Source organism: Hevea brasiliensis, chromosome 13 (assembly GCF_030052815.1).
Source record: "Hevea brasiliensis isolate MT/VB/25A 57/8 chromosome 13, ASM3005281v1, whole genome shotgun sequence".
Classification (NCBI taxonomy): domain Eukaryota; kingdom Viridiplantae; phylum Streptophyta; class Magnoliopsida; order Malpighiales; family Euphorbiaceae; genus Hevea; species Hevea brasiliensis.
Window position 1 is genome coordinate 17,033,534 of NC_079505.1, and position 24,983 is coordinate 17,058,516.

The following is a 24,983-nucleotide window of genomic DNA, read 5'->3' on the forward strand; positions in this document are numbered from 1 at the left end:
TGAAATTTTATCAAAATTAAAATAAAGTACCTTCTTCCTTGTAGCGCTTAATCGTGGAGGGTTTGTCGGCCAAGTGCTTCCAAACAAATTTGGCAGAATCAACTTCATCTGGGTACTTCCTCATCAAATTTGAAATGGTATCTGCCCCACAAGATGTTTCAATGGCATGTAAAGCCATAGAATTCTTCATGACCCAATCCTTGTAGTTGGAATCATTTTCTTGGGGTTTTTCTTCCTCTCCAAACACTACACTCCCTAAGTCTTGACCAATCAAGTAGTGTTTCAAGCATTCCTTCCACTTTTCAAAATTAGCTTCTGTTCGCTTTTCACTGACAAAACTAGCAAATCCATTTGCACTTGCTGTTGCCATTGCTGCTATGTCAAAATTCAAACATATAGTTATTTTCTTTTCCTGTAAAAATGTCTAAAGTACTGATAGGCAATCAAGTACAAAAGGCAGCATTGTTCTAATTATGTCCTTCTATAAATTAATGAATCCATAAAATAAAATAAAAATGGTAATTACAATCAAGGAAAAAGCAAAATACTAAATTAAAAATGAAACTAAATCTACCCATTATCTTACCAAATTTGTAGATGACAAAGAAGTCGTCCTATTAAGCTTCTAGTTAAATGCCTTCGGACACAATGAATTGAGAAAGGTCACATATTTATACAAAATTAATGTTGCCCTTAACTATTCATTGTTATTCCCTTTTCTATAACTTATGAATTAAGTTATCCTCAATATTTATACAATTTTCATTTTTTTTACTTCATCAATTGTGGCTTTCTTTAAAAGCAGTTGTTGCTTTTGTTTAGGCTTGGTGTAGTGTTCTGTAATTTACAATTTTCTTGCTCTTAGTGTTTGTATTTTCTTTTGTCAAGTTTTTTCACTTAGCGTGTTTTGCTCTAGGTCGAAACATATGGAGAAACCATTTGGTCAGGGTTTAGAATGAGAAATTCCATGCTAAGTTTTTCCTGGCTATAAAATTAATAAAAAATTCAGCTTATATAATAATAATAACAATAACAATAATAATAAAATATAGCTTTTACTCTTTCTATGAATAGAATATTGTATAGATAAAAGTTTGCAATGTGAAAGGGAGAAAGTTTGATGAAGAAAGATTATTTATTTTTGAGACAAAGAGGATATGAAAGAATTTGATGAAGAGAACCTATTCTTTTACAAATTCTTTCATATTTATTTCTTTATATGGAAGGGAGAAAGTTTGATGAAAAGGAATATTTTTTGAGACAGAGAGATATGAAAGAATTTGATGAGGAGAGAACCTATTCTTTCCTTTAATTTAGAACTTATTCTTTCACACACACATTTACATATATGAAAGAACAGGTTCTAAATTAATGGAAAGAATAGTTACATTCCATAAAGATAGTCTCAAACTATAATTTACTTTTTTTTTAAAGGTATTTAATTTATTAATTTTCTAATATACTTCTATTTTAATGTACATTAAAATAGAAGAATGTCATTTCATTTTCTTCAATTAATTTAAAATGTGAATCATGCAATAAAAAGTTAAGGACCATATAAAAAGATATTTAGTTTCTTTTATCTATAATATGAGTTGCTAATATTCTCTACTTGATTTCACAAGATGTGAGAGGTGTTTCCTTTAAGAGGCTAGCTTGAGCTTTGTTATTGGCGCTTTGCCAAAATACAAAGAGGTGTTTCATCCATTTTATAGTGTGATACTGTCACATATTAAATTGATCGGAGATATGATGAAATTCTGACATGAAGGACTTTTATATAATATTTCTTAAATGAGCAACTTTTGTATAACTTTTTTTTTTTTTTCAAATTGAGAGATTTCATAGTTATAAAATGAAGATGAGTAATAAAAATGTAATTAACTCTAAAATTGAGGGATGCCAGTCAAAATAACCTCATATATATATATATATATATATATATATATATATATATATATATATATATATATATATATATATATATATATTTTGCTCAAATTGCTATCAAATTAAGTCTTGATAAAATTTATATATGATAGTTTAATTTATCAAAATTATTTTTTAATTATTTTAATTTATTATATTAATATAAAATAATTACCAACTATTAAGATGTGGGTTTATTCATTTAATCATGTTGTCTTTTAATGTTAAAATCTCAGTTTTAATTAGTTTTTTCATTATATCAATTTCTTATTGGCCATCTCCTATCGTCTAATTATTACATATAGACTCATTGACCTAGGAAATTAAGAAATTGAAGCCGTAGACCTAACTTAGAGTAGGTTTAAAATTGGAATCGAACCAAAATCAGAAGATTCAAATTAAAATTAAAATAAGATCGAAATCAATCAATATCAAATTGTTTAAAATTGATATTGAATGGGATCATAATTGAGCTGGAATCATCTAGTTTGAATTTAAACTAAAACAGTTCTTTTTTACAAAATATATTTTAAAAAATTTTAACTATTGAATTTGATCAAAACTTAATCAAATTAAAATTAAAATTAAATTAAAATCAAGATGAACCCCGGAGAGCTGATTCCGATCCTTTTGAACTTAGAATTGAAATCGCCAATTCAGACCTGAAATAACCATTGCTAGACTCGGTGCCACTCACTGAGTTGGTTGTCCTCCTTAGTGCCCTCACCACCATTTTCAGAAGATGATGAGTTCGAAGAGATGTCCTCGGCAAAATTTATGCTAGGCTTAGATATTAAAGAAGGCCCAGAGCTAGCATCTAAGTAATGGTCACACTTCCATGTTGAGGCATTTGATTCTCTAAGTTGGAATTGACCAAACCATGTTAATTGGCCCTCTCTTATGTGCTACATGCATTCTTTAATGAATGTAGCCATTCTTAATCTTATCTATTATTGTGTTACCTGTCATCCATCTTAAAATCCACATTTCTTCTTCACTCATTTTGTCAGTATGTTGTAACTTAGATGCCTAACATTCACCCTCACACAACATACTTGGTTTGATTATAGTATTATAAAACTTGCTTCTCACTTTGATAAGGATGTTATGATCGCACAGTACACCCATCGCACTTCTCCATTTCATATTGATTCTATTGGTTACATCATCACGTAAAAGTTCCTTCTTCTATGTTATGAACCTAGATACCTTGATTGTATTTAGGCACCAAATCTCCATCCAAAAGAACTTCACATCTATTCCTTTTACGGGAGCTAAACTCACACTACATATATTCTGTCTTACTTCTACTTAGTTTAAAGCTATTGCTCTCAAAAGTTCTTCCTTACAACTCCAACTTTTAATTAACTACTACACTAGTTTCATCTATTAAGACAATATTACCTTTAAATAACATGCATCACGGGACATCATCTTCAATATGATTGGTTAACTCATCCATTAACTAAGTTAAACATGAATGGACTCAAAACTTATCTCTCATGTAAACCTATTATTGTTGGAAGCTTGTCTGTATCCCTTTCCATTGTTCTTATACTTGTGATTACCCCCTTTTATATATCCTTAATGATCTTTATATACTTGAAATTGACTCTTTTTTTTCTCTATCACCCACAAAAGAACTTTTCTCACTATTTCATCATATGCCTTTTTTAAGTCAATACATACCATGTGGAGGTCCTTTTTCCTCTCTCTATATGTTTTCATTAATCTTCTTACTAAAAAGATAAGCTCTGTTGTAGATTTACAAGGCAAAAAACCAAATTGGTTGTTCCATATATTGGTAGTGTCCAAGAAATTGTACAATATGATAATTTTTTATATAATTTTCAAAGAAAATGGTCTAATTACACTAGTGTTTTGTTTTTTTTTTTCTTAGAATGCTAATAACACTAATTTTGGTTATTATCCAAGAAATAAAAGTTTAGACTACATGGTGACAAATATGTATTTTAGGAGAAAATACAAAGAAAAATGGGTTGTCATGCAAATAAAAAAAAGTAGGAGAAAAATAAAGGGTAAATTACAAGTTAGTCCCTCATAGAAAAGATTATGATTAAATGATTTTAACCTTTCTAATTTTAAATATGCCTTATCACAATCATACGTATTTAATATGGGTCTATAAATTACAATATAGTCAGGAAATAAGTTTACACTACGATATATGATAAGTGTTGTTTATCGTTACTATTAAAGTACCATTAAATTTTAAATATATTAATTAAAATTATTAAAAATTAAATTTAATGTATTTTAATAATAAAATAATTTTTAAATTCATAAAAGATATTTTTTTTTTAAAAAAATGCTATTGTTATTTTTAACCTCAATATTAAATAGGTTCTTAATTTATTTTAAATTAATTAATTTATAATGAAATTCATATATAAAATATATTAATCTTATTTTTATGTGTTATATATATGATGAACTAATTAAATTTAAAAAATTTCTAAATATAAACTTATGTAAGAAAAGAGATTTTATTTTCTTTATTTACACAACAACTTTAGATTTTATTCTGGTTGAGAGGCGCACTAATAATAATAATAATAATAATAATAATAATAATAATAATAATAATAAAGTAATGCCTGCAAATGATTTGTAATTGTAAGGCAAGGGAATTAAGTTATACAATCTTGAAGGAGCTTTGGATAAAATATTTTTAGGAGCTTAAACAGATTTAATTTAATATTTTTAGGAGCTAAAACATACTTAATTTTGGTCATTCAACAGAATTAGTACTAACCCTTATAATCAAAGTCTTTATTCTTAAAAATATTATTTTTTATAAGCAAATCTTTTATTAATGTTCTTTATAATATTATAAGGCTCTTGATATTTCACATTGTTTATGGAGAATAAATATGTATAAGATATATAACTTAACATATCTTGATAAAATTATCATAATTTTGTTAAGAGATGCGTATCATCTTTATCTTATGAATTCTCTATAAAAAAAAATTATTAAAATATAAGATATAATTATAAAAATGTAAAAAATTTTTTTTTTAATTTCTTTTTAGTGTTAACTATACAAAAAAAAATTGTGTAATTTCCCTCCTTTTAGATCCTAAAGCTTGAAATAATCAAAATTTCTTTGCACTTTGATGATGTCATTTTATTTTTGTTCACATGAAAGTTTTTCCTTCAATGTGGTAAAAGATTAATTAGACTATTCATATTGGAATAGGAAAAGAGAACTTTTTTTTTTTAATTTAAATGATGCAGAAATCCTCAATAACACTAATATGGCTAAATTTGGATTTTTGGTTTCACACTCATCGAGTAGTAGCCACCAATCTAATGATAACATATTCTAGTTAATTAGAATTTAGTGAGAAATGAATTATTATATTAAATATGATATAATTTATATTGTGATTCAGGATAAGATATTTGTGTTATATATAAGACTTAAGCAAATATTCTCTCCTGAGCTAGTTTTTAGTGTGGAGATAAATTTGACCCATTTTCTTTAGATGGTATCAAAATCTATCCTGTTTCAATATTAGGATGTTCATGCGGGTGTACTTTCTTCTCTTGCGAGAGCATTTTGAGGGGGGAGGAGAGAGCTAAAATTCAATTGATTATCTACTTAAAAAAAAAAAAAAAATTCTGTTGATTATAAGGTTTTTAAAAGAGATAACACTTGTAACCATATTCAGTGTTGTTGTTTAGCTAAACCACTGTACTCGGGAACAAAGTTATCTTCGTTATTCATAGAATTATCATTCTTTTACTTCATCAGTGATAGATTTTACTCTTTTCTGTGAATAGATTATCGGAAAGAAAACTATGAACACTTACATATCCGAATGTTCTTTACTTCATTTTATTTTCATCATTTATTAATCCCAAAATGTAAATAATTAATTAATTATTAAATTAATAGAAAGAATAGGTTCTTTGTAATAACCAATTTCTATCTTATCCTATTTAATTTATAAATTGTATTGCTATGATTCTTTTATTTAATTTGTCAAGGTTATGCAATTTTGAGTGGTTTTACCTCATCAGAGTTTCCGCTAAAAAAATCTAGCAAACTATCTTTGAATATTTTTCTAATACACGTTCATGAATCACAATAAATAAATTTAATCAATGTATTCAAAAGAATATGCAACACTCGATATGAATTAAAAGAAAATTTTGTTTCCAATCATATTACATTCTACGAAATTTAAACTATCAAAAGGAGAATTTATAAAATTTTTACTAATCAAATTGCATGTAGAAATGCTTGTTGTAGGATAGTAATTTACTATGTTTTGTTTAAAGAGCCTTTATCAATTATTTTGGATTTTTTTTTAAAGTTCTTTTCTCCTCCCTCCTTTCTGTAGTTAGGTTAATTAGTTTGTTATTTGGTCAGTTAAGTTAATTGACACTCTATAACATAATATTGACATAGTAACATGGCATATAGGGCAACTTGGCTAATATAAAACATAATATGCATTACTAGAAACCATGACATGCTCTAGGTTCCTTTCTTTCCTATGTATATGAGATGAAGACTATATATATGATATGCTCTATATGTATTATGTCTTTTATGCTTTATAACATGTAAAATGACTTTGTATGTAATCAATTTAAGAACATACTAACTAGGGAAAGATGGTAAATTTAAAATTGAACATAGAAACTTGGCATTCTAGGGCTTTATATGTGCGTGAAACAAGGTTAAATGCTTAAACTATTTGTGTGTGTAAGTTTGGACTACATTTATTGTATGAACAAGGAATTTAATAATAGGATAACAAGGCAAGCTTTAGGAAACACAATTGGAGGTTGGCCCAATACATAGTATTAGATCAGTTTGGGTAGAGGTGCACCTAACACCTTCCCTTTTTGTAATCATTTTCTCGAATCTAGGTCCATTAGGCATATGGTGATGAAGTGTAGTGCACCTCTGCTAGTAGAGTTGTTGCCCACATCCCTTTTGAAGAACTTATCTTAATTATTATTCAAATGGCGACTCCTTCATTCTCTGCCTTTGTAGCACTAAAGTCCAAGTATCATGGTAGTGTTGTGGGAAGATGATGCCAAACTAAGTTCGAGGGTCCAACAAAATCATATAGTTTATATTACACAAACGAGTATTTATAAGAATATAGCACATTCAATGTCATCAAGCATAAGAATTTTTGATAGAAATTATACCTCAAATTGATAAATTTAACCTAATGTAGATAAGCTCGACAATATATTTGTATGCTTAAAATATATTTCACACAATATAATAATCTTTTACGAAAGACGAGTCCCTACATAGATTCACGAACATATATTTACCTGTGATTTTTTTACCACACTTTACTAACATACATAGTAAATTATAATAAATTTATAGCACATTCTCATTAGCCATTCTTAACTAACAGTGACAAAATATGGGATAATATCCCATTATCCAAGATTATGCAAATATAATTAATGAAATCACATTCCTTTTCTTCATTTTACAAGTACAAATTGCCTCTCTTCCTAACAGATCATTCACTTTTTGGTGAGCCTCAAAATGACACTTGCTTAGCTCACTTCACTAATGCATTTAACAGATATTCATAAAGCCATAATTCTTTTTCTTACTCGTTCTGAAATATTATTTATTAACTTCACCTAAGTAGTTTGCGCTTAGCCGGTCCCAAGCCTAGATAAAGGATGAGGATTGCAGTAGGTGACAATCAGCGTAAAAATTTTGTTACACCTTATGATATGGATTCAAATGATATAAATGTTGGGGCGTCCTCTACTTATGACGCGCTACATCGAAGCCCGGGTGTAGTGAGAAATATGCAAGGGTGTAGGGCATTCACCGAAAGTGATGCGCCATGCCGGCTCCCGGGTGTGGTGTTAAGTGAGCAAGGGTTCCCACATTATGGACGGGTGTGGGTAAAGAAGTTAGTCCATAGGACAGATAGTAAAGCAAATAGTGGAACAGAACACAAGATAGACATAGAAAACAATAGAAGATATCATAGAAGGAGACCAATTAGGAAGAAACAGGATAGGAGGAGGAGAATCAAGGTTGGTACTTAGAATGTTGGATCACTTACAGGAAAATTAATGGAGCTTGTGGATACCTTGAAAAGGAGAAGGGTGAATATTACTTGCATTCAGGAGACTAAATGGGTAGGAGAGAAAAGCAAGGAAATGGGTAATTCAGGGTACAAACTGTGATTTACCGAAAAGGAGAGAAATAAGAACGGAGTGGGCATAATTATAGACATGACATTGAAAGACACTGTAATAGCTGTGAAAAGAGTAGGAGATAGAATTATACTAGTAAAGCTAGTACTAGAAGGAGAAATAATAAATGTAGTTAGTGCTTATGTCCTACAATAGGACTAGATAGTGAGAGTAAACAAAGGTTTTAGGAAGATATGGATGATTTAATGTAAAGCATACTGAATGAAAAGAATGTTTTCATTGGTGGAGATTTGAATGGACATGTAGGAAGTGATAGGCAAGGTTATGAGAATGTTCATGTAGGTTATAGTTTTGGCAATCGAAATGAGGAGTGAAAAAGCATAATGGATTTTGCTATGGCATACGACCTAATACTAGCAAATACCTACTTTATAAAAAGAGAGTCACATTTAGTAACTTTCAAAAGTGGGCAACATAGAAGCCAAATCGACTTCCTCTTAACCAGGAAGACAAATAGAGCTCTATGTAAGGATTGCAAGGTCATTCCAGGAGAGGCTTTAACAAGTCAATATCGGTTAGTGGTCTTGGATGTCAAGTTTAGGAACATTTCAAGTAATGTCAGAAGAAATAGTGTAGCTCGAACAAAGTGGTGGGAGTTCAAAGGAGTAAAGCAAGTGAAATTCAAAAATGAGCTTCTCGAGTCCAAAACATGGAAGTTGGATATGGAGACCAATGATATGTGAATACAGATGGCATCAAAGATTAGAGAAGTGGCTAGAAAAGTACTTGGAGAGTCTAAAGGACATGGACCACCCTTAAAAGAGAGATGGTGATGGAATGAGAAAGTACAAAAGGCAGTGAAGAGAAAAAGGGAATGGTATAAGAAATTACCTAAATGTGATAATAATGAGGCATATGAATAGTACAAGATAGCAAAGAAAGAGGCAAAAAGGGCAGTTAATCAAGTAAGAGCACATGTCTTTGAAAAGTTATATGAGAAACTTGAAACTAAAGAAGGGGAGAAAGATATTTATAGATTAGCAAGGAGGAGAGAAAGGAAATGTCAAGATCTCAATCAAGTTAGGTGCATTAAGGATAAAGAAGGAAAAGTGTTGGTGAAAGATGAGGACATTAAAGAAAGATGGAGAAATTATTTTAATAATCTCTTTAATAATAGTCAAAATGGTAATAGCGTGAATATAGACTATAGAACAATAGAAAAAAATGTGAATTATACTAGAAGGATTAGATCTTTAGAAGTAAAGGAAGCACTTAAGAGAATGAAAGTGGGTAAAGCCTGTGGACTCGATGGAATATCAATTGAAGTGTGGAAGTGTTTGGAAGATATAGGAGTGGTATGGTTAACTAAATTATTTAATAAGATTCTAAACTCAAAGAAAATGCCTGATGAATGGAGGAGGAGTATTTTAGTACCTATTTTTAAAAATAAGGGAGACATACAAAGTTGCTCAAACTATAGAGGAATTAAACTCATGAGCCATACTATAAAGTTGTGGGAGAGATTTATGGAGCATCGACTACGTCATGATGCTTCTATCTCTCTCAATCAATTTGGCTTCATGCCCGATCATTCAACTATGGAAGCGATCTTTCTCATTAGAAGCTTAATGGAGAAATATAGAGATGTGAAGAAAGATCTACACATGATTTTTATTGATTTGGAGAAGGCTTATGATATTGTTCCAAAAGATGTCTTATGGAATGTGTTAGAACAAAAGAGGGTATCTATTAGGTATATACAAGTGTTGAAAGATATGTATGAAGGAGCAACTACTATTGTGCGCACAGTGGGAGGGGACACAAGAGATTTTCCGATCTCAATTGGATTATACCAAGGATCAGCTATAAGCCCTTACCTTTTTACATTAGTTTTAGATGAATTGACGAAACATATACAAGAGAGTATTGATGTGGCCCAACCGCAAGTGCACGGGTCGTACAAGTAATATAGAAAAGTTATTATTCCCACGAGGAGTTGAGTTAATGATTGAATTTTTGATATAAAAATTCTAACTAATTTGAACTATTTTTGAAATTAAAGTAATAAATTGATAGATATTGAAGTGTGAATTCTATGTGTATCTATTTAACAATGTAATGATTAAACTAAAATTGCATCAAATTAAAATATGCAAGTTGAAATATGGAAAAATTTAAAATGGCAAGCAATTAAATTCAATTGGAAATTAACAATGATAAAAAGGCGATTCCGGAGTTCGGAAGTTCATATTCAAGCTATTTTGGGATTTTAAATTGGTTATCCAATCTTGTGGAACTTACGGGTTTTAAAGAGATTAATTCTTAAATCCTTTGAATACCCTTTCGAGTGAGACAAAGAGTGCTTTAATCAATCTAATCCTACTTTCATGGAGTTAGAGTTAATTAAGACCCATTAGGTTATTTAATTAATCTGTGAATCCTCTTAATCCTTAGTCTATTTCTAGATCTAAGTTAATTAAGTCCAATTTCTTGATTATCTATCACAAGGCCTTCTCCTTTCGGTGCCTCAACCATGGATTAAGAACATCACTTAATGGGATCCTACACTAAGCATGTCATTAAGCACACAAGAAATGAATAAAACTCATTAAGACCACAAAATATGGATTATCCAATCAAAATCCACAAAATATCTCAAATATTACATCCCTTACTCCAGAATCAAAGTAAAACTACTCACTATCCATAATATTTACAAGATATTCTGAGTTTATATGGAAATAAAACTTTAATCTAAGCTAAGAACTAAGAAACCCAATACTAGAAAGGTAGGAAAAATGTAAGAAAAGAAAGAAATCTCCAAATCTGATTGGAAATGGTGTGGGAGGTGTTTGTGACCCTTCAGCTGCTGCTCTCTTCTTTCCCCTTTCTTCCTTTCTTTTTCTTCCCCCCCTCTAAAATGGGATAAGGGGCTATTTATAACTTTTTCTGACATGGAGCCCTAAAATGGTGTGTTTGAGGTGAGATTTTCTCAGGAAATCTTTTGCCAGCTCATTAATGAAGTTTTTGTGGGACTGCATAAGTGGACTGTATAAGTCATGCAGTCCCTTATGCAGTTTTCGGCTGGTTTCTGGCTCTCTTATGTGAAACTGCATGACCAAGCGCATAGGTTATGCACAATTCTGTGAGGCTGCATAAGGGAGGCACGAATCTACATAAGTTATGCGGTAACTTATGCACAATTTGGCAGGTATTGGAACAGTGTTTCTTCTCCTTATGCAGATCTGCATAACTTATGCGACAAGTTATGCGCAATTTGGCCAATGCATACTTCAACTTTGAAACTTGTTTTTGACATCTTTGGCTGCAGAAATCATTCCTCAAAAGTAAAATTTCTTTTTAGTCATTCAAAAACACTATTTTTCCTACAAAACAAATTAAAAATTACAAATTAATCCAAAGTTGACAATTATGAAAAACTAACTAAATAACTAATGAAATTAGCTAAAAGTGACTAATAATCAAATAAAATGGCTATGAAATTAAACCTAAATGATTATGCAAAATGTATGCATCAAATACCCCCAAACTCAAGCTTTTGCTTGTCCTCAAGCAAATTTTAAAATGTGATGCAATTTTTTAGGGGTGCCTTATCCAAAGAGCTATGAAAATCACCTATTAAAGTAACTTAACACACCTTTAGCCATACCAACAATCCATATACCCATCCTTTAAAATGCAAAGAATCTAATGCTTATCCAAGCTTTCACCGCTTAGCCATCAAGTCAATTATCATTCAAAATTCCCAAACCAACCAATCAAAAGAGAGAGTCATGCTCAAAAGGAATTCTAGGACAATCAATAGTCAAAGTGTCTCTATATAGAATGATGGAATTAAATGAATGAATGGACAATTTTCCAATCCCATAGGCAAATTCCCTACTCCTATCTCCACTAATGTAGCAAATACTATCAAGAGATCAAAGGTCTTTTTAGGGATGTAATGGGGCCATGGGTTTCAAAATGAGGCTAAGAAGAAAAATGGGTAAAAAGGATTCAAAGCATGAGAATATTTTCAATCTTGACAACATAAGGTACACTTCTTATTTTATTATATTTTTTTCTCTCTTTTTTTATATATTTATATGGGGGAGAGAAATACACAATGAGGATTGTCAAGTGCTAGCATATTTTACAAAACACATAAAAAATGGAGGGACACTTTGATACTTTAAACTTGTATCTTGCATTTTCTTTTGATGACTGTCCCTAAAATTATCACCCCCAAACTCATTTCTTTTAATACTTTGGGTGGATTTCTTTCATTTTGAATGACAATAGTGAAAAGCACATATACTAGCACTTTTACAAGATGACAAGCATTTCTTCTCCCTTTTATTATATTTTTTTCTTTTCTTTTTTTTTTCTCTTATTTTTTATATACCTAATGTTATAAATAATTATTCTCATGAAAAAGGTTGGGGTGTTTGGTTCATTAGCTAGGTAGCAATAAGGGTTTCAAGAAAAATTAGGAATAAAAAGGCTCAAAGGGGTTTGCAAGGGTCAATCTTAATTAGGAAAAGGGCCAAAGGTTTAAAATGAGAAGGTTTAAATCAAAGAGTGCCTAATCATCTCTCTTTTCAAGTATAAGCTTAGCCTTGAAAGGTTTAGAAAATTTGTTCTAGGATTGGTGAGACATCATTTGACTACCTTGTATCCAATAACTCCCTCTAAACACTCAAATCTCTTAAGGACTAGTTGGGTAGCTTTTTGGCTAAGAAGATATAGGCAAGGGATAAACACTTCAAAACCTTGCACCTCTTAGGAAACTTTCAATCCACAAACCCAACTAAAGGTAAGTCAAATCACTCTCATAGGCAACTTTTCAATACTCAAGGGATTTGGAAAAAGATTTTAATGCATGATGCATGATTCCTAAAAATGAGCAATGCACTAACTAAATGGAGGAAATCTATTTGTGTGCAATGTGTACAATTTCTAAGTGATTTATAATGTGTGTGTAAATGTGTAATGTGTGTGTAAATGTGTTATGTATATGTATGTATGGATGTATATGTAAAATATTTACAATATATGTAAATGGAATGGGATGAGATGTTCCTATACTCAAAATGTGAAAAATGTAGCAAAAATCAAAATGTGCACCCCCAAACTCAAAATTGGACATTGTCCTCAATGTCTCAAGCAGTGTATTATCAAAACTCAAAGTAAATAGGAATTACCAAGAATTGTGAAATTTAAGAGCAAAAAAAATGAGTTACCTGGTATAGAGCAGATGAGAATTCAAGAGATAATGGTGATGCATAAGAAGCTGCATAGGTTATGCATAATAAAATGCTGTACAGAGCAGGTGCATAAGGAAGGTGCATAAGCTGTGCGGTTCTGCATGAGTGGCATAAAGGACTGCACAGGCTATGCAGAACATTTGCATAAGGGGATTCACAGCCTGTGCAGTATATTCAAAAGTTGCTGCATGATGATTAGCAAGGAAAAATGTGCAACCACTAGTAGAAGCATGCAAATATATACAATGTATGGACAAGTATGCACAAAAGGGCAGTAAAGGCAATGAAAGTTAATGAAAAACTAATGGAATAGCCATCCAATAGAACTTCAAGAAAAACAGAATTCAAAGCAAACGAAAATTATTTCAACATATCTGCAAAGAAAAACAGCTACAAGTTTGAACAAAAGAAAAATAAAAACTAATCTAATTCTATTGTCTTGCCCTTGTCCAAAGATGCTGCTAAAGGACTGGTTGGAGCTGGCTGCTGTCGAAGTGATGGTTCTGGAGGAGGTGATGGAGGTGGAGGTGGCATTCCCAGAAAAACCATGAGCTGCTTCATCATCTCTTTTAATTCTTTCTGCTTATCTCTAGTTTCCATGACAAAATAAAGAGTTGATCATGACGATCCTTGAGGGTATCAAGACCAGTTTCAAGCTTCCTATCCACAAAATATATATCATCACTAAGCCTTTTAAGATAGGTGAATAAGGCTTTAGTGTTGAAGGGAGGAGGTGCTGTGGATGCAGAGGGTTCAGCTGCAGAAGGTGTAGGCTGTGCAGAATCTGCTGGGATGTCCTGTGCAGACTGAGTGGGTGGTGTAGGTTCAGCAGAATGCTGTTGGGCTGGTGGGACAGATTGTGCCTCTGGTTGTGCAGTGGGTCTTGTGTCTACTGCTGGTTGTGCAGTGTCAGAAGGTGGCAAACTGAATCCAGTTTTGGACAGGTGTGTAGCATCAAAATATAAAGTGTCTGAAAGTGCTGGTAGAGGATGTTCTTCCGGATTAAAACCAAAATGCTTGGCTATAACAGTTATGAGCCCACCCATGACTGTCACCTATGGATTTGGTGGCAATATGTAACACATGCTCACAAAAGAAGTAACCAGGAGAAACTTTAACTTTGTGAAAAGCACACCATAGCATGAACAATTCAGATTTTCCAACAGCACCAGAACTAGTCCCTCTGCCCAAGATAGTGCTAGCAATAAGCCTATGGATAAATCTAAGTGCAGGGTCTAGTATTTGAGAGGTTTTGGATCTGCCAGCAGAAAAACTCTGAGGTTGGTTTGTGATAATCCTCCAAAACTGAGCAGCATTCCAAACACCTTTGTTTGCTACCTCTACCCCTGTATATGGTACCCTAAATAGTCCATCAATTGCAAACCCAAAAATGCTATGAAATTGATCTAATGATAGCTCTCTATTTTGCCCCAAACATCTAAATTTCATAGTTGGCTTGTAATCTATCTCATGCAATTTCAGGGTAGCAGAGAATGAGGAAATAAATTCCAAAATTAGAGCTGGATAAACTATTTCTTGCTTATGTACAAATTCCATCCAACCCAAACCATCAAGGTAGGCAACAACATTATCAAATAAACCAACTGATTGGAGAGCATCCGCAGAAATGTACCTTATGGGTTGCACCCTCCTTTCCTTAAGTCTCTTAAAGGCTGCCTTGTGAGCTGCATCAGGAAGGGGCCAAGGTAGTTTGATACCTGTGATGCTGCTGACATTTGCTTTTTGCTGGAAGAGGGTGATTTGGCCTGTGGGGTAGAGGTAGAAATGCCAGCCTCATGTCGTGTGGAGGCTGAAGTTTTGGGGTTTTTGGGTGGAGGCTTTGAAAGTGGAGTGGTGGGTGGGTCTTTGCGTTTTGCAAGAGGTGGTGCAGAAGCCATGGGTCGGGTGGATTTCGACCTGATTTTCCTTTTATAGGTGGCTGTGGGAGGTGGTGGAGGGGTTTGTTGTGGAGGCGAATCGCGGTTTGGAGGCCGCATTGCCAAGGGCGAGACTTGGAGAGGGGAGGTTTGAGGGGAATGAGGAGGTGAGTCCATGGGGTTGTCGACGATGGAAATGGAAGAGGTGATGGAGAAAGTAAAAGAGACAGAGGGGTGTTAGGGTAAAGGGGGCGAAAAGAGGAGTGGAGAAGAAGGGGAAGAGTAATGCCGGAATAAATGGACGTGGAGGGACAGGCGTGAACAGAAAAGACGGGAAGTGGAGGTGGGAAAGTGGATGCCGAAAAAAAATTTTTGATTTGAACAGGACATGTGTAAAACTGCATAAGGGGAGAATGGGTGTGCATAACTTATGCACTCTCTTATGCAGGTTTCGGTGGAAGATAAGAGTGTGAAAAATTGATTATGCAAGAGTGCATAGCTTATGCGCTGACTTATGCAAGTTTCGGTTAAAAATTGGAAGTGTAGGAATTGTGGTCATGCAAAAGTGCATAAGCCGTGCACTCTCCTTATGCAAGTCTCGGTAGGTTTTGGATTTCAGAGAAATTAGTCATGCACTTGTGCATAAGCTATGCACTCTCCTTATGTAAGTCTCAGCAAGTTTTGAATTTCAGAGAAATTGGTCATGCAGTTGTGCATAAGCTATGCACTCTCCTTATGCAAGTCTCGACAAGTTTTTGAATTTCAGAGAAATTGGTCATGCAGTTGTGCATAAGCTATGCACTCCCTTATGCAGATTTCGGTAGAAAGAGAAAATGCAGGATTTGAAGTCATGTAAAAGTACATAAGTTATGTACACACTTATGCAAGTTTCGGTAGATATGAAATTTGACAAAAATATGGCTATGCAGAATTGAATAAGCTATGCACATCCTTATGCAGTTTGCAACAGAGATGAAAAATGGCAAGAATTGTGGTTATGCAGGATTGCATAAGCTATGCACATCCTTACGTAGTTTTTTAGCAAGATGAGAAAATGGCAAAATTTGTGATCTAAAAGCTGCATAAGCTATGCAGTTACTTATGCACAATTCAACAAGATTGAGATTACAATTGAAAATGAATTGCAAGTTTGAAAAATACACTAGAATGCAGAAATGTAATTCTATAAAGCATAAATCATGAGAAATTATCACAAAAAATACATCAACATATACAAAATCCATCACAATTGCATCAAACAAGCTTGTAGAAGTGAGTTTTGCATAAGAGGCATTTGTGAGTTATGCCATTTCAACTCAAATTCTGCAAATCAACATTTAGCACATTAAAAACTCAATAAAATCTGCATAAAGTTGCATTTATCCACAAATGAGAATGGACTCCCCAAGTTATGCCAAGAAAATGCAGTATGACCACCTTGAATCTCACAACCCAAATAAGCTCAAAACTACAAAAATGACCCACTTACCATCATATTAACATGATAAGCACAAATACTTAAAAGTTACACACCTAACCTCACAAAGAAACATAAGCCATGTGCTGCAGACCTTTCTTTGCTGAAAATTGCATTTTTCTGCATAAACTAAGAAACAGACCTGCACAAGTTATGCAGTGAAAATGAATCAATCTTGGAAGAATTGAAGGACAAAATTTCAGATTAAGAGTCATTCCCCAACAATTCACCAACCTTCCTCCATTGAAATACATCTACAAGGGACAAGATTCAACAATGTCAAAAATTGAATTTGGGGAGATTTAAGATAAAAACAAAAGCAATGTAAATAAAAGGAAATCAACAAAAGCAAAATAAAAGAACTTGGGATGCCTCCCAAGAGGGCTAATTTATAGTCCTTAGCTGGACTTTTCATGCATTTCACTGAAAAGAGGTGAGGGATTGGAGAGCTTGTAACAGCTTGCTCCTTTTATTGGGTCTCCAGTTATGTAATGTTTCAATCTATGCCCATTGACCTTAAAATTCCCAGATTTTTCACCCAAATTTCAATTGCTCCATAAGGGAAAACCTTAGAAACTCTATATGGACCAGTCCACCTTGATTTAAGTTTTCCAGGGAACAATTTCAATCTTGAGTTGAACAACAAAACTGAATCACCTTCTTTAAATTCCTTTTTCCTAAGATGCTTATCATGCCAAACTTTAGTTCTTTCTTTGTAAATACGGGCACTTTCATAGGCATCCATCCTCAATTCTTTAAGCTATTTAAGTTGCAATAACCTTTTCTCACCAGCTTGCTTGAGATCAAAATGCAAGGTCTGAATGGCCCAATATGCTCTATGTTCTAGCTCCACAGGTAAATGATAAGACTTACCATACACCAACCTAAAGGGAGTAGTTCCTATAGGGGTTTTGTAAGCAGTCCTATATGCCCATAAAGCATCATCTAGTTTGACAGACCAATCTTTCCGAGAATTGCTCACTGTTTTTTCCAAGATATGTTTGAGTTCTCTGCTAGAAATTTCAACTTGTCCTGAAGTTTGAGGGTGATATGGGGTAGCTATCTTGTGCACTGCACCATACTTCCTCATTAAGCTCTCAAATTGCTTATTACAAAAATGTGAACCCCCATCACTAATTACAGCCCTTGGAGCTCCAAATCTACTCAAGACAAATTTCTTCAAGAATTTCACTACCACTCTAGCATCATTAGTTGGAGTTGCAATAGCTTCCACCCACTTTGACACATAGTCAACTCCAACTAGAATGTATTTATTACCATATGAGGGAGGAAATGGCCCCATAAAATCTATTCCCCAGACATCAAATAATTCTACTTCAAGAATATCATTTAGGGGCATTTGATCTCTTTTTGATAAATTTCCACTCCTTTAACATTTATCACATTCTAACACAAATTTCCTCACATCCTTAAAAAGATTTGGCCAGAAGAAATCAGCTTGCAAAATTTTACTAGCTGTTTTGGAAATTCCAAAATGTCCTCCATAATCAGAAGTATGGCAATGATGCATAACACTCTGTGTCTCTTCATCAGGAATACATCTTCTTATTAAACCACCACAACATCTCCTAAAGAGTAAAGGATCATCCCATCTATAAAATTTTGCCTCATGCAAAAACTTTTTCTTTTGTTGCCATGTCATTCCTAGAGGTAAAACTCCACAAGATAGATAATTCATCAAGTCTGCATACCAGGGTAGTTTAGCAACAAGAGAGAAAAGTTGTTCATCCAAGAAAAACTCATCAATGGGGACTTCATCCATTTCTTCATCATCAAATTTCAACCTATTAAGATTATCTGCAACTACATTTTCAGCTCCCTTCTTATCTCTAATCTCCAAATCAAACTCTTGTAGCATCAGAATCCACCTAATGAGCCTAGGTTTAGCCTCCTTTTTACAGAGTAAATACCTGATGGCTACATGATCTGAAAATATAATCACCTTTGAGTCAATAATGTAAGGTCTGAACTTTTCCAATGCGAAGACAATTGCTAAGAATTCCTTTTCAGTTGTTGCATAATTTGTTTGAGCCTCATCCAGTGTTCTACTAGCATAATAAATAGCATAAGCCCTTTTGTCCTTTCTTTGACCAAGGACAGCCCCAATTGCATAGTTGCTAGCATCACACATAATTTCAAAAGGTAGGCTCCAATCGGGAGGTTGCATGATTGGTGCAGTGATAAGAGCTTGCTTCAACCTGCAAAAGGCATCCAAACACTCTTGGTCAAATACAAATGATATGTCATGACTTAACAAATTAGACAAAGGTTTGGCTATTTTAGAAAAATCCTTGATAAAGCGTCTGCAGAACCCGGCATGTCCTAGAAAACTTCGAATTCCCTTGACATTGGTAGGAGGAGCCATCTTCTCTATCACTTCAACCTTGGCTTTATCAACCTCTATTCCTCTGTTAGACACCAAATATCCAAGCACTATCCCTTCCTGAACCATGAAATGACACTTTTCCCAGTTTAACACAAGATCAATATCTGCACATCGCTGCAAAACTTTAGAAAGGTTAGCCAAGCATATGTCAAATGAAAATCCATAAACAGAAAAGTCATCCATAAAAACCTCCATTATATCTTCAATGAAATCTGGGAAGATTGCCATCATGCACATTTGAAAAGTGGCTGGTGCATTACATAACCCAAATGGCATCCTCCTATAAGCAAAGGTTCCATATGGACAAGTAAAAGTGGTTTTCTCTTGATCATTTGGATGGACAGGGATTTGAAAAAAACTTGAATACCCATCTAAATAGCAAAAATAAGAATGCCTAGCTAGTCTTTCTAACATTTGATCAGTGAAGGGAAGTGGAAAATGATCTTTTCTAGTGGCAATATTTAATTTTCTGTAATCTATGCACATTCGCCAACTAGTCACTGTTCTTGTGGGAATTAATTCATTATTTTCATTTTTGACCACTGTCATTCCACCCTTTTTTGGGACAATATGTACTGGGCTCACCCAAGTACTGTTTGAGATAGGATATATGATCCCTGCATCAAGCAACTTCAAAATTTCCTTTTTAACAACTTCTTTCATATTTAGGTTCAACCTCCTTTTATGTTCAATAGATGGTTTACAATTTTCTTCCAAAATAATTCTGTGCATGCAAAAGTGTGGGCTTATTCCCTTAATGTCATCTATGGTATATCCTAAAACTTTCCTAAATTGCCTCAACACTCTTAACAACTTATCAACCTCTAAAGTACTCAGGTTTGCATTTACAATTACTGGATAAGTGTTATTAGTGCCAAGAAATTCATACCTGAGCTGGGAAGGAAGTTGCTTAAGTTCTACCTTAGGTGCATCTTCTTCCTTGAATGATGGTTGCTTAGATTTGACTTTTTCCTTTTGTGTGAGTTGAAAAACTGGAGCAGAAATGAATGGTGGATTACCCTCTAAATGTTGAGCATATGCAGCCACATGAGGGTTGTCATAGTCTATGCCTCCTCCATGAACCAAGCAATTTTCAAGTGGATCTTCCGGATATCTCTTTCTGAAGTGTTCTTCAACCAGCTCATCAATGATATCAATTCTCAAGCAAGTATCAGCTTCAGAATGATGCTTCTTCATAGTGTTATTAATATTGAAAACCAATTGATCTTCACCAACTCTAAGAGTCAATTTTTCTCCCTTAACATCAATCAATGCTCCTGCTATAGCTAGAAAGGGTCTTCCCAAGATAATTGGGATATTAGAATCTTCCTCCATGTCCAAAATGACAAAGTCAACAGGTATATAGAACTTCCCAACCTTCAGAGGCACATTCTCCAAAATCCCTTCAGGATACTTAATTGATCTGTTAGCTAACTGAAGAGAAATGTGGGTTGGCTTAAGATCTCCCATATTGAGCTTCTCATAAATGGAGAGGGGCATAAGGCTAACACTAGCCCTTAAATCACATAAAGCTTTTGTAGAACATGATTCCCCAATGTGGCATGGAATTGAAAAACTTTCTGGATCCTTGAGCTTTGGAGGAAGTTTCCTTTGGAGGATAGCACTGCATTCTTCTGTCAAAGCCACAGTTTCATGGTCTTCAAGTTTCCTCTTGTTTGAGAGAATTTCTTTTAAAAATTTTGCATAAGAGGGCATTTGTGAAAGAGCATCAATAAAAGGCACATTTATGTAAAGCTTCTTCAAGACCTCTAAGAACTTTCCAAATTGCTTATCAAGCTTGGCTTTTTGAAATCTTTGTGGAAAGGGGAGTTGTGGCTTGTAAGGCTCTGGAGGTATATACTTTTCTTCCTTCTCTTCAATTTTCTCTTTACATTTTTCTGCACTTTCTTTCTCACTTTCTTGTTTTTCACTCTCCTCAGTTTCTTTCTCATTTTCTCTCTTCTCACTATTTTCACTTTTCTCATTTTTTTCACTCTTCTCATTATTTACAACTTTCCCACTTCTTAAAGTAATAGCTTGACACTGCTCTCTTGGGTTTTCTGGTTGACTTGGAAGCTTTCCAAAAGACTTGGTACCTGAGGAAGATGCTTGTTGTGCAATATGATTTTCCAACATTCTGTTATGTGTTTGCATCTGTTCTAGCCTTGCTTTCATCTCTCTCATCTCCTCATCATATTTAGTTTGGTTAGCAAGAATCAGTTGTAATAAAGCTTCTGTAGTGGAACTTTGTTCTTGCTGTTTTGGTGAAGGATTCATATTTTTCTGCTGAAAATTAGGCAATGATTGCCTATTTTGCTGATATGGAATTCCTTGTTGCTGTTGTGGTTGAAAATTCTGATTTGGAACTTGACTTTGCTGATTTCCCCATGAAAAGTTGGGATAATTCCTCCAAGTTGGATTATAAGTTTGAGAGTAAGGATTCCCCATTTGTTTGTTTCCATAATTACCAACATATGCAGCTTGCTTTCCATAGTCTACTCCACAACTGGTAGTTCACTCTGCATAAGCAACTTGTTGTGAACTTCCAAATGATGATGATGAACTAACCAACATACTTAAATCTTCCATCTTCTTAGCCAAAACATTTGTAAGTGCATCAAACTTTGCATTAATCATATTGAATGAATCAAGGTCATACATTCCAGCAGCTTGCCTTTTTTGAGTTGGAGCTGGTCCTCTTGGACTACTCCAAAGATGAGTATTCTTTGCAATTTTCTCCAATAGCTCATAAGCTTCATCTTCATTCTTCATAGTAAATTCTCCTCCTGTTTGAGCATCAATAATCCCTCTAATTGCAGGAGTAACATTGGTGTAAAAATTCTGGTTTATCATCCATTTTGGAATGGCATGATGTGGGCATTGTCTCTCTAATTCTTTCCATCTCATCCATGATTCATAGAGAGTTTCATCTTCTCTTGGTCTAAAAGCTGTCATTTAATTCCTCAATTCTTGAGTTTTTCCAGGTGGAAAATATTGTGCAAGAAATGCATCAGTGAGTTGCTCCCAATTTGTGATGGAGTTGTGAGGTAAAGAGTCAAGCCAATCCAATGCTCTATCTTTCAAAGAGAATGGGAATAGCTTCAATCTTGCTGCATCATCAGATACTCCAGGTTGTTTTTACATATCACGAATCATAGCAAACTTCTTTAAATGTGTGTGTGGATTTTCAGAAGGATGTCCCCCTAATTGAAAATTTTGAATCATTTGGAGAACTCCAAAATCCATCTTGTAACTATTTGCATCAATTCTTGGTCTTGCTATACTCTCTCTCAAGTCATCAAAACGAGGAAAAGCATGATCCATCATACTTCCCCTAGGCACATTAGCATTTACAACCTCTTCACCTTGGGCTGCATTTTCATTATTTCGATCATTTCCAGCATTACCGCCACCAATTCTAATTCTTTCATCAGCCACGTCTGCTTCTAATTCAGTTTCTCTCAAGGCTTCTTTTCTTTTTCTGGTTTCTTTCTTGTTGGCTTTACAAAATTTCTCAATTTCAGGATTAAACAATAAGGATGTGTCACTTGTGCTTCTAGCTCTTCTCATAAAAGATTAAGAGTACCTGAAAAAGAACAAACAAACACAAAATGAAAAGATAACAAAGATAAAACTATAAACAACTAAAATAATCAAGAATTCAATCTTAAACAAACAACTCCCTGGCAACGGCGCCAAAAACTTGATGTGGCCAAACACAAGTGCACGGGTCGTACAAGTAATATAGAAAAGTTATCGTTCCCACGAGGAGTTGAGTTAATGATTGAATTTTTGATATAAAAATTCTAACTAATTTGAACTATTTTTGAAATTAAAGTAATAAATTGATAGATATTGAAGTGTGAATTCTATGTGTATCTATTTAACAATGTAATGATTAAACTAAAATTGCATCAAATTAAAATAAGCAAGTTGAAATATGGCAAAATTTAAAATGGCAAGCAATTAAATTCAATTGGAAATTAACAATGATAAAAAGGCGATTCCGGAGTTCGGAAGTTCATATTCAAGCTATTTTGGGATTTTAAATTGGTTATCCAATCTTGTAGAACTTACGGGTTTTAAGGAGATTAATTCTTAAATCCTTTTGAATACCCTTTCGAGTGAGACAAAGAGTGCCTTAATCAATCTAATCCTACTTTCGTGGAGTTAGAGTTAATTAAGACCCATTAGGTTCTTTAATTAATCTGTGAATCCTCTTAATCCTTAGTCTATTTCTAGATCTAAGTTAATTAAGTCCAATTTCTTGATTATCTATCACAAGGCCTTCTCCTTTCGGTGCCTCAACCATGGATTAAGAACATCACTTAATGGGATCCTACACTAAGCATGTCATTAAGCACATAAGAAATGAATAAAACTCATTAAGACCACAAAATATGGATTACCCAATCAAAATCCATAAAATATCTTAAATATTACATCCCTTACTCCAGAATCAAAGTAAAACTACTCACTATCCATAATATTTACAAGATATTCTGAGTTTATATGGAAATAAAACTTTAATCTAAGCTAGGAATTAAGAAACCCAATACTAGAAAGGTAGGAAAAATGTAAGAAAAGAAAGAAATCTCCAAATCTTATTGGAAATGGTGTGGGAGGTGTTTGTGACCCTTCAGCTGCTGCTCTCTTCTTTCCCCTTTCTTCCTTTCTTTTTCTTCCCCCCCTCTAAAATGGGATAAGGGGCTATTTATAACTTTTTCTGACATGGAGCCCTAAAATGGTGTGTTTGAGGTGAGATTTTCTGAGGGAATCTTCTGCCAGCTCATTAATGAAGTCTTTGTGGGATTGCATAAGTGGACTGCATAAGTCATGCAGTCCCTTATGCAGTTTTCGACTGGTTTCTGGCTCTCTTATGCGAAACTGCTTGACCAAGCGCATAGGTTATGCACAATTCTGTGAGGCTGCATAAGGGAGGCACGAATCTGCATAAGTTATGCGGCAACTTATGCACAATTCGGCAGGTATTGGAACAGTGTTTCTTCTCCTTATGCAGATCTGCATAACTTATGCGGCAAGTTATGCGCAATTTGGCCAATGCATACTTCAACTTTGAAACTTGTTTTTGACATCTTTGGCTGCAGAAATCATTCCTCAAAAGTAAAATTTCTTTTTAGTCCTTCAAAAACACCATTTTTCCTACAAAACAAAGTAAAAATTACAAATTAATCCAAAGTTGGCAATTATGAAAAACTAACTAAATAACTAATGAAATTAGCTAAAAGTAACTAATAATCAAATAAAATGGCTATGAAATTAAACCTAAATGATTATGCAAAATGTATGCATCAAGTATTCCTTGGTGCATGATATTTGCGGATGATATTATTCTGATAGATGAGACGCGAGAAGGAGTCAATAGAAAGCTAGAGCTTTGAATAAGTACTCTAAAGTCAAAGGGCTTTAAGTTAAGTAGAACGAAGACAAAATATATGCATTGCAAGTTCAGTGAAGGCTAAACTGGTGATAGGGAAAGAGTTAGTTTGGATGGAGTGGTACTGTTCCAAAGTAATCACTTTAAATATCTCTGCTCAGTCCTTCAAGTAGATGGGAGATGTGAGGAGGATGTTAGTCACAGGATTAAAGTCATATGGTTGAAGTGGAGACGTGCTACGGGAGTTTTATGTGATTGCAAGATTCCCAATAAGTTAAAAGGAAAATTTTACCATACAGCCCAATGATCGGCTATATTATATGGTAGTGAGTGTTGGGTACTGAAGGAGTCGTATGCGTCTAAGATAAGAGTTGTAGAGATGAGAATGTTAAGGTAGATGAGTGGCCATACTAGACTAGATAAAATTCGTAATGAGAATATT

General features: G+C 33.7%; 2 protein-coding genes and 1 non-coding gene across 5 annotated transcripts in view; 1 reads left to right on the forward strand and 2 right to left on the reverse strand.

Moving 5' to 3' along the window:
* Positions 1 to 24,983, reverse strand: part of LOC110642636 (protein ACCELERATED CELL DEATH 6) — a 31,277-nt gene that overhangs the window by 2,623 nt on the left and 3,671 nt on the right. For 2 of the 3 annotated variants that reach the window (XM_058131908.1, XM_021794746.2), the window contains exons 1-2: positions 587 to 677; positions 31 to 372 (exon numbers count right to left, since the gene is read on the reverse strand). In XM_058131908.1, coding sequence (XP_057987891.1) covers positions 31 to 370 — 340 coding nt within the window. In that variant the 5' untranslated portion in view covers positions 371 to 372; positions 587 to 677. Of the gene's footprint in view, positions 1 to 30; positions 373 to 586; positions 678 to 24,983 lie in introns of those variants that run through there. The other variant, XM_058131907.1, reaches the window with a different exon arrangement.
* On the reverse strand, positions 15,017 to 15,436 carry LOC131172104 (uncharacterized). Its single transcript, XM_058133054.1, has one exon. The coding sequence runs from the start codon at positions 15,434 to 15,436 to the stop codon at positions 15,017 to 15,019; it is 420 nt and encodes a 139-aa protein (XP_057989037.1).
* Positions 22,007 to 22,113, forward strand: LOC131172267 (small nucleolar RNA R71). Its single transcript, XR_009142750.1, has one exon. It is a non-coding gene; the product is annotated as a small nucleolar RNA R71 (small nucleolar RNA).